The sequence below is a fragment of the Oryzias latipes genome, chromosome 6, assembly GCF_053564925.1.
Source record: "Oryzias latipes strain Hd-rR chromosome 6, Olatipes_Hd-rR_3.1".
NCBI classification, from domain to species: Eukaryota; Metazoa; Chordata; class Actinopteri; order Beloniformes; family Adrianichthyidae; genus Oryzias; species Oryzias latipes.
The window spans coordinates 30,313,195-30,324,428 of NC_136242.1; the positions used below are offsets into that span (position 1 = coordinate 30,313,195).

Consider the following 11,234-nt stretch of genomic DNA (forward strand, 5'->3'; position numbering starts at 1 on the left):
ATATTGCATTTGTGTGTATTTTTATGATTGATTGGACTGCGAGTCTGGACAAATTCTATCTGTCTGTCTGTCTGTCTGTCTGTCTGTCTGTCTGTCTGTCTGTCTGTCTGTCTGTCTGTCTGTCTGTCTGTTCTGATCTGATCTGATCTGATCTGATCTGATCTGATCTAATCTAATACTGTTAAAAAAAAACACAAATTTACAGGAGAAAAACGGTTTTACCAAGAATAATTTCAAAACATTTCTGGTCACTAAGACAGGTTTTCTGAAACTAAGAATATTTTGTGATTGTAAAACTTCTCAATAAGAATATTGTTTACAAATAACAGGACAAATTGTTTAAAACAAGGGAAATTATCTTAAGATTTAATCTTTGCAGTCTGCTGCCTATATTCATTAGAGTGAAGGATGAACTAAAATCAGAGAGCTCACATACAGTGCAGGACAGTTTTAACCAGCTTCGGGTTACACACTGACTTTTCCTTTTTAGCAGCAGACACATGAATCCTCGTAAACGCACCTTGTTTGCTTTTCTAAGTGGTCTGATTTTATCTCTGCAATTAATGGACAGAAACACATTGTGTTAGAAAAATCCGAATGTGGATCATCTGCCTCAGAGTGCAACAATGAACCATGGGAGTGGTGAGATGTTGACACAATTAAATCACTTCTTGTGAAATAAATTAGACAATGGTTTTTTAACCAGTGTAGTATTGCGCAGCACACTGGTGTGCCAAGATTGGAAAATTACTCATTTTCACAGATCTATAAAACATTTATCATCAGCAGAATATCAGCTCTGTGTTCATCAACAATGGCTCAGGTTTCACACTGAGTAATTTCCTGCCAGCTCTGTGGAGCTCTCAGAATCTTCCGTGTTTTCATAAGGACAGCGAGATAAACTTTTGATGGTAGCTCCACCCACATGCGTCAGGAGTTTCAGGTTTATAAACACACTTTTGGACAAACGTCCCACAGCGACTATGACGCGGGTAAAAACAAAAGCGGATGACGCGGATTTGATGCGCGAATCGCGCTCAATGAGAACAAGTAATTAATTTAAATGAAGCGTGCTGAGGGAGAAAAGAGGGGTGGGGGGCAATCCGCGGTACACGTCTGTGAAGAACAGCGGCTAGTGATCCATGCGAATCCCGAATCATCATCTGTACACCCCTAGCTTCCTGCAGGATCTAGTGTCAGACTGTGTAAAAAGTGAATGACATGATGAATCTCAGAAAAGTGAGTCTGTCTAACATCAGCGTCACTGCTTTTCACCACAATTCCCATGATGCATTGGGTTCGTGTAACGTGTCTCTTACTGCGCTTTATTGACTGTCAAAACAATGGACAGCTTTACCCGTCCCGGATACAAAGTACCATTGCTTCCTGATACGGGCGCCTCCGTGTTGAAACCAGTCGACAGTAGTCCAAGTTTCTCTGAATCGTTGTATCTACCGTATAGCAACTACTGTCACCATTGCTAAAGACAAATATGTCTGGATTAAAGGAAAAATTATATTTCAGACTTCAGTCTCTTTTGAAAAAAATGTCGGTCTTTTTTGTCTAAAACCTAACAAAAATGCTGTGATTATATTTTTGTCCAAAAATTAGAGTTGCTCTTGCACAAACATAAAAAAATATTTTCAAAAAACTAAATTACTGTTTAGAAAGAAATTCATTTTATTTGTTTTTTGTGTGGTTACATGAAGCGGCATTTTAATAAACTGTAGGGAAAAACTACTACCTGGGCAAGTTTTCAACTAATTTAGTTAAAAACTATCACAACTTTTAGGAAAATCAGCTAACACTTTACATTTTTTGTGCCTCAATTATTAAAAAAAATACATGTGAGCTTGTGGAGAAACTGTAGATCAATACAGACTACAGAATTTCACTTTTTCTTTTGGTTGCTGGTGTGCTGCAGGATTTTTGCCAAGGAAAACGTGTGCCTTGTATCAAAAAAGGTTGAGAAACACTGAATTAGACGTTTCAGAACTGTTGTCTCCTCCAAATGGGCCGTAACACCAACAGCAGCAAAATAACTAAGAGAAGTTATAGTGAGACTTTTTAAAAAGTTCTGAATTCCTGCAAGCAGCAATGTCTGCAAACTGGACTCAGGACCAGCAAGAAGCAGAGAACAGAGAACAACAAACAGTTTGGCAATTAAATCGTGTGTGGAGTAAAGTAAATGTTAAACTTTTTAAGTTAGTTTTTACCAAAAAATAAATAAAATAAACTGTAATAAAAAATAAGAAAATTTCCTCAATTTTAACATTCAGCAGAGTTTTAAAAAATTACTTTACTTTGTACTTTTTCAATTAATAATGTATTTGACAATCATTATATTTAATGGATTAATGTGTACTATAGAAATATGTCTATTTAATAATCAGGAGCAATAATAATGTATATAATTATAATGTTATTAATTAATTATAATGGTATTAATTATAATGGCAAGAAGATAGCATTATGCATCCATCCATCCTCAGAACCCGATGAATCCCTTTAGGGGTCATGGGGTTGCTGGAGCCAACCCAGCTATTGTTGGGTGAAGACGAGGTTCACCCTGAACAGGTCACCAGCCTTTTGCAGTGCCACACACTCAAATGCACACTTAGGGACAATTTAGAGACATCAATTAATCTATCAATCATGTTTTTGGACAGTGGGAGGAAACAGTGTCCAAACCAGGGCCTCAAAGCATGCAAACTCCACACAAAAAGAAGCCAACTGGGATTCAAACCAGGCCGGCCTTTTTGGCGTGAGTCAAGAACACAGCCCACTGACTTATCAATGTATTTTATTTTTTTTCCTCTTATTTTACTGAAATGTTTGAAATAATTCAATTAATCTGCATTATTATGAATCCTGTGACTCTCCACATGTCACTCTTGTCTGCACATGCTCCCTCAGTGGGTGATGTCACCCGGCAGCCCCCACCTCCACCACACTTCACCCTTCACTGCGCCTCACCGTGCAGCTCTCTGCGCAGCCTTCATCTCATCAGGATGTGGGATTCCCTGATACTCTCCTTCATACATCTGATCTTCTTCATCGTGTCCTTCGGTGGCGTCGCTCGCTGCATCTTCGTCCTGAGGGGAGTAGTCTGCCTGATAGCCATACCCATCATGGCCACCTCCTTCTCCATACGTCCCGTATCTGTCTCCACCCCCCTGGTGGTATATGTTGTTCTGGTAAGGGTCCGCCATTCTGCCTTTCAAAGATGAGACTCAGCTCTGCACTAATGATGTACTGCAGATGAAGAGGTTCAGTCAGTCGTGTGGACTTGAGCCAAAAGGAATTGAATATTTTAGTATCTGTGAAAATAATTGGTAAAAGCTCAGAATGGCAGGTTCAGCCACTCTAAAACAGCACTGGTGTGAAACGAAGAAACGTCTTTCCGTCCGTCTGACGCAGTTTCAGGTGTTGTGTGTTTTCATGGTGAAACTCCAGGTTCCCAGCATCCCTTGCCTTCAGAATTCACACCTGCAAACAGGGAATAAAAACTCTTGTAAATTCCTCAATCTCACACAACTGCTTCTCCCATGCAAACATCTCAGCAGCTTGCACTGAATTAAGCATTCTTCCCTTTTCCAGCATTTATCTTGGACCTTCAGATCTCCTTTGAAGCTCTTTTAGGACACGAAAAGGCTTTTAAAGGCTAGACTGACGCCTCTTTACCATGGGACACGTTAAAATTATCTTCAGCATTTATAGATTCTCGCAGGTTCATCTGTATGGAGTGAAATATTTAATTTGCACTTAAAAACAGTGAGTGTTGCGCTTGGAATAATGGCACAACAATCTCTCCATACTTCTGACAATTTAGTTACTGCGTTACGTTAGTTCAGTGCAGTCGATTACATCGGGACATGATGAGGGTGGACCGAGAAAGCAAGAAAATAAAGATGAAGAAAAAAGGATTAAATAAAAGAAACTGTTGAGTATATATGTGTGGGGCTTGAACCCTCTCAGACTGATAAAACCACCGGGATGAGTGGTGAAACTTTTAGAATAGAATAGAACTGTATTATTCTCACAGAGGACAAATTCACCCAATTTTGAAATCGCTTTCAGTACAAACAAAGAAAGGAGAAGACGTTAATGTCCCACTGATCATCTGATGAGCTATTTTCAAAGTGTTCCAGGTGTTTTTTTAATAATTATAAGACGTTTTAGCCTAAATCCCAAAGCCCGTGTTGTTTTTCAGGACATAGTTTCTGCAAAGCGACAGTTGTTCTTTAGAAAATTCACCTAAGTTGTGGGACGGACTTACAACCTCAACCTAACGTTGCCAGTCCAACAAAAATGGCGAGCAATATTGGAGCTGTACGGTTTTGAGCCAGATGCCGGCTCAGACGAGGAAAACCAAGACATACATGGATCTATTTGTCTGCAAAAGAATGCATTACAATAGAGGAGAACGGGGAGCTTGTGGCCTGTCAATTGTTGCAGCACCTACATCACAACTACAAACTTTTTCAAACAGCATTTTTTAATCTGGAAACACAATTTTAAGTCTATTTATCTTCATATAATAGAAACTTCACAATACAAGCCGTGACAGCTTCCTTATAAGATGATAATGACACAACGGACTACAGGGAACCCGTAGAAGACAGCATGGATGCACAAAGACCTAAAGAACAAGAAACAGCCAGATGATCAAGGTAAAACGGTGTAGGTGAAGCAGAAGATGAACTGGAGCAAACTAAAAACACCTGAACCAAGTTTCCAACCCTAACAGATTGATGTCTTCTACTGACCCTACAGCGTTTCTGGTCCGGCTGTTGCCCTTGGATGCTGAAAACATCAACTTTCCTCAGCTGACCTCTGTTTAAAAGCAAGTTTGACTTCTTTCCAATTTTTCCCACTTAACCTGATTACTGTGAAAACGCAAACAAAACAGAGCGTCTGTGGTTTCTTCTGTCCTCTGAGGATGTTCACGATTACAGAAGGTTTTTCTGGCACATTTATAGCGGATTACCACTAATGGTCAGGGTGAAGACCTTTGTGTTTGTTGCTCCGCTTTATTTCCCCACCATTCAGCTTCATTCATCTGTGTGCTGAACGTGACTGCGTGCTCTAGTTAAATCTGCAGTGAGCTGTCAGAGCTGTTTTGATTTTCTGGCTTTGAATCCTTTATGGTTTTAACTCTATTTCCTTTTGCTGGGTAAATTTAATTGACCATTTATCTCTTTAAAATGTAACTTCAGAATTACATACAAAAAAGTCTTGTTTTTCACTCTGTTTTCTTTTATTTTTAATATAATTGCAAATGTCAGAATTCAGAGTTCTGTCTCCTCCTCTGGTCACAGCCGGGAACCATCTCCAGAATACTGAATGCACTACATCTCCCAGCAACCCTAGCAGACACTTCCTGGATGCCACACACCTGACTTTTGTTTGTAATCACTCACAATACACTTAAGCATCTACTGAGCCTCACTCAGTGTGAAGTGTTGTTTGTGCCACTTTGCCTGCATTACTTAGTAGTATATCCAGACCTGATCTTCTGATTTCCTGACCCTGTTTTGTCTCTGACTCCATTTTCCTGCCGGGGCCTTGCCCTGAATCTTGCCTGGATCCCTACTACCCCTGTTTCTTCTCTTATGCTTCCATGCTCGCGAATAACTCCTGCCTGCCTGCCTTGATTTTGCTTCGTGGACTTTTAGCTCTGCTAATAAATCTGCTGCATTTGGAACCAGCCGTCTGCCAGTTTTTATTACAACAAATATCCAAATTTTGCCAGAACCTAATGTTTATATGTGTGTATCAGACCAAACTTGATTTAGTTACAGTCTAACAAATATGTAAAGCCAAGGATGATGTGTTTCTGTCTGCAATGATGACAGGAATTTGAAATTATACTTTTTGTTGGTTAACAGTATGCTTTAAGAGGAATAAGTTATGCTTACGCTTGTTTATATTGGTGTCCCACAAGGATCAATTTGAGGTTCCCTTTTATTTGGTCAAATCCAGTAATTTTTAAACATGTCAGGTTTAAACAATACATAAAACTCTTTTTTTCAAACTTTAGCATCAATTAACATGAATGTTTGTGTGAGTTTGTTTTGGGGGGGAATATAATGTCTTGGTTTGATTCTGAATTGAATCATTGGTAAAGATCAGGATTTTTGACATGTAGTGTTTAAAAGCGTTTGTAAAATATTTACTTACAACCTAGACGTACTATTTATAAATAGATATTTTAAACGACTGTCTTATAATTGTATTTCTCACTGTACAGTATATATTTTTATATATATCTAAACTTGTTTTTAATTGTTGGTCTTGGCTTTTTGGGTTGGCAGTTTCAGTTTGGGTTTGACTGAACTGATGTTACCCAAAAACTCCAATTTTTTTTTCTTTACTTTTCTAAAAACCAATTTGCATGACCGTGCAAAATCTATTTTTTTTATTTTCTCCATAAAGGAACGTGATGATAGCATCTGTGCCACCGTCTATTCAAAATTTAGCTTCTTCTGATGCAGCATTATTCTTAACATAGCAAATTTCTAATTGACCCTGAAGAAACCAGGTTTTCAAAATAGAAAAATAAGCTACATTGGTGATTTTTGTTTTTAACCTGCAACAATGTTTTCAGTGAAAAACAAACGAGAACAGTGCGGGAGGAGAACCATCAGATAAACTCATTCAGAAGGAAATGAAAACGTGCAAAGACGGCAGCGTTACTTTCTTCTGTCTGCGTCACGGATCGCTCTGTTTATCATAGACCTTTCATAAAACCTGTTAATCTGATGGAGGAGTAAACAAGGACACTGCAGTTTTTTATCAAAGTTTTATCAAACTCATCCTTCTGTGAGAAGCTAAAGCTCAAGTCAGGAAATGTACCAGAGCTGCATGCACATGCCTGAAATGTATTGAAAGACCTTTGATGATGAAAATCATGCTTTTGCTGTTTTTAACATGTTCTTGTGGCATTTTTCTGACGATAGAGGACATATTTTAAAAAACTGTGGGGGGGGGGGGGGGGGGGGGGAATTGCATTATTGAGTATTGCTTAAAAAAAAATGCTGTTATTCGCGACGTGTGCTTTGCATAAACAGAGAGCTATCAGCAATAGCTCGGAGGGGAAGGGGGGGCGGGGTTGATTTACAACAGTCCTGCCCACAACTGCCACCCTTCAATAACAACAACTGGAAAACAACACAGGTTTTTTTAAATTTTGGCTAAAACTGGCATAATCATAATTAAAAGACCGCTGGGAAGAAATGGCTCTTTGAAGGAAAATGTTTGCAAAAAAAGGTTTCATCTCATTCGGCACATTTAAAATTATTTTTGGAGCTATAAGAATTACAATAACAATGCAAAACATGCGGAATTTCGGATCTTTCTAGCATTGATTATTAGGTTGCTGAGGGTTAACTTTATTCTCTTTCTGATCTTCCTGATAGTAAAGATTTTACTTCTGAATTTAGATTCTAGAGTTTCAAATATTTCAAGCCATAGTTTGAATTTAAAGTTTGCAGCTTTTTTTACAAACTGTAGATTTAATGTTGTGACACTGAAGAGTGAAAATGAAAATGATTGAAGACAAACAAAGAACAAACTTTTCATTGTAAATCTGAAGCTCTGAAACACGCGTTCAAGCAACCACTTCCAATGAAAAGTTCAACTCTCCCATTCATGCGACGCTGCACAAGTTTTTAAGTCTGTTTTCAGGTTCCACGTACAAAATGAGCGTCCATTGAATGCGCTTTGAAAGTTAATCCAGTTGATTTTGATCAATCAGGGACTTGGATTTGGTAGTGAAGTATGGATTGCGTCCTTTTTAATACACGGAAGTGCCAACTGTTCATAAAATCATCATGAAGGAGACATCACTTGTGGTTTGTGTCATGCCGGAATTCTATGACAACAAGTTTTTTACATGTCAGAATAGAGCTGTGAAAGAAACAGCCTGGGGCAAGATTTACGAGGCTTGCACTGCTTTGTTCAGTTATTATACCTAAGTTTATGTAATAAATTATGTTTACATGAACCCAAACCAGAGAGGTTACCAGAAGAAAATCCATGAGATTAAAACTCTGATGATACAAAGCGTTGCAGATGACATCAGAGGATCATTTTTGTCTCTGTTCCAAGACGACTGCGTGTATTTGAATGAGCACGATTCATGAAAAAAATTCAAAAAGTCAGCATTTGAGAATGTACGATTGGCTGAAATGAAGCTGAGAATGTGTGTGATTGAGGATCCACTTCAAACAAAAAAATAACGTTCCATAAAGAGAATGGTTCGTTTCTGTGTTTGTGAAACTTTCTGTTTGGATTCAAACAGGAGTGAAGAATGTATTTGTCTGGAAATAAATCTTAGAAATCATCTTGTTGATGATCAAACTGAAGCTGGAGGTTGTCAGCTCATCAAACCTTCCCAGAGAATAACTCGACAGATACAGCAGGGTACACGCCGCTGCTGTGCATACGGAAGGAAAAAGAGTGTAACATGAGACCGGTGTTTGCATTGGTGTGTGTGCATTGATTACATAATGCTGCTGGCAAGCAATCCCAAATGAATAGAAGCTTTCCAGCCTCCTGCTTGTTAAAAATAGATCCCTGCCCTCTTTTACTTTGCACCTTGTCAGAAACTCGTCATCCTCTGCAGTGCACACTGGCTGACAGGGGGGCATCAACATATTGAAAAGTTCAGATCTTTGCAAAATGGATCAGTAGTCAGGCGGAAAATGGACAGCAGGTTTTTTAAACGCTCAGCGTCATCCCAGCGGTCATTTCTGCCTCCAAGGAGCAAATGTTTTAGTAAAAAAATAAATGCAGGCGGGATGTGGGAAGACTTTGACATGCAGCATCTTTCCTAAAAAGCATCAAAAACATCACTTCTCTTACCGGGACGAGTCTGACTGAAGCTGCTGAGCTCAGATCCAAGCTGATCTGTCCGTTTACTCATGGATCACTTTGGAAACCTGCAGAGCATCCACACACAGGCACAACTGAAGGATTATGGGCAGGGAAGGATGTTCCAGCCCTCACCTCCCCCCCGGTCCCTCCTCTCTACAGCCCCTCAACTCCCCCTCCTCACCTGCAGTGGTACAGTCCACCCTGCTGCACTGAGAGTCAGAGCGAGCCATCTGGCTTACAGGAGGGGGGCAAACAATGAGGGTGGGGATGGGCGGGGAGGAGGCAGATGGGTGGAAGATGAAGGTTGGCGGGGGGGTTTCAGGCAAGAGAGGTGAAGAGCGAGGAGGAGGAGGGGAATGACAGATCTGGAAAGCAGCGAGGCTGGATGAGATTTCTCTGGAACGATGCAAAAGTTCCGGAGCTTCTAGAATCGGAACAACATCTTCTTTTCTTTTATTATCTAGAAAGGTTTTGACCAGGCTGGTCTTTTTTAATTTGACCTTAAATAAACTTAATATATATATATATATATATATATATATATATATATATATATATATATATATATATATATATATATATATATATATATATATATATATATATATATATATATATATATATATATATATATATATATATATATATGTATAAAAAACCAAGAATAAACGTTTTTTTCTTTTTAGCTGTCACTTTATAAAACTATTGTCACACGCTGAATTCAGATGTAATCTCCATTTTTATGTTGTTGTTTTTTGTTCTTCCTTCATTCTGCTCCTTTTTTGTGCTGAGGCTTCATAATTAATTGATGAATAATGGAGAAAATGCAAAAAAGGAAGAGAAGACACAACCTCTCTCTGAGGCTTTTTCTTCTCATCAACGACCACTCATCTTCGCAAACTCTGAACTGCTTAGAATTTGTACTTATTTTTTGGTAAAAGGGAGATTTAAAAAAAAAAGTCAGACCTCACATGCTGTGGAGGAGATTGCTGCCTTAACTCATTTTGCTCATGAGGTTGCAGTTTTTTTCTTACGCCTACAGTCGTTTAGCAGCACTTCCTGTTATTTTATGTTTTAATATTCCTTATGTCCAATTGAAAAGAGAAAGTCTAAAATTTAAATAAATGGCCACATGTTTTTTCCAATGCAAATTTAATGAAATAAATGTTCAAGCAAAATAACGGTACTCACCTTCAGTGCTCCAGCCCCTGCAGACATGCCATTGGATCAGCAGCTGTGTGCTCATTAACACAGGAACACAAACAGGTTTGTGCTGCTTTACTTTTTTTACATTGTTGTGACCTAAAACTATTTAAAACAATTAAACACTAAGTTACCATTTTGGTCTAAACAGTCGTGACCCCAAAAAGAAAATACACTTTTTAGTCCTCAACAAAACACTGGAAACCAGAAAGTCTTCTGGTCCCAAAATAATGGAAATCTAATCAGGAACATAAAAAATCAATCAAACAAGCTAGTTTTATTTAGCTGTAATTAACTTTAATGTGTGCTGCAGAACTGTGCAGACATCAATCTGTTAATATCCTGTTAATCTTTTAACTTTCACTTGTCCATATTTGGTCTGTGGGGGCAGTGACCCCAAAGATCTCACTTTGATATCCTCTCCAATCTCTCTAAAGAAAAACAACTGCTTGCAGGTGAAGATGGAGAAATACTTTACATTCAGTTTTATTTAGATTGTGTTAATTGACAACAAAGATGTCATTGAGTGACAATAAAACAGAAAAAAATAATTTTTAAATCCCATGAACCTGGAGAGTACGTGTGAGCAGGCTCCGCCCCCTTTTGCACCACATGGTTTGGATCCTGTAATCCTTCCCTTGCGTCATTTTTGACACCAGTTGGTTTGATCTGCAGGAGATGCTCACACACAAACACATATTCAGGCATCGGGGAACATCCGTAATCCGGGTGGCACACTCTGGCAGCGCAGCGTAAAGCCGATGGCTGAGGATTACAAGGATGTAATCAGTCATACATTTGGACCGCAAAAGCAGGAACGAGCTTGAACATCAAAACATTAATGTGATATCAGCTGGTGTGCATGCGCAAAACCTAAGCATGGGCCCATAACAACCAAGTTTTCTCAAAGTTTTCACCTAAAACTGGGCAATTCACATACTTTCTGGTGCTGATGTGAATCCTCAGCATTACTTAAATGAGACCAAAGATAAAAAAATAGACCATTCTAGGTGTTTACTTGGTGTTTTCAACATGTCCTTTGATATTTTTCTCATGACGGAGGACATTTATATAAAGAAAATTCAGATAAAAATGGAATTTCTGAGTACCTCTTTATTAAAATCGTTGTGAATCAGAAGCAGGCAAAAAAA

At 38.6% G+C, this 11,234-nt stretch overlaps 1 protein-coding gene across 1 annotated transcript in view; it reads right to left on the reverse strand.

Annotated features, from left to right (window-relative positions):
- LOC101159986 (synaptic vesicle glycoprotein 2B) overlaps positions 1-9,019 on the reverse strand; it is a 32,259-nt gene extending 23,240 nt beyond the window's left edge. The window contains exons 1-2 of the mRNA XM_004069776.4: positions 8,869-9,019; positions 2,977-3,489 (exon numbers count right to left, since the gene is read on the reverse strand). Of these exons, the coding sequence (XP_004069824.1) occupies positions 2,977-3,212 (236 nt within the window). The 5' untranslated portion in view covers positions 3,213-3,489; positions 8,869-9,019. The remainder of the gene's footprint in view (positions 1-2,976; positions 3,490-8,868) is intronic.
- Positions 9,020-11,234: the final 2,215 nt, after the last annotated feature.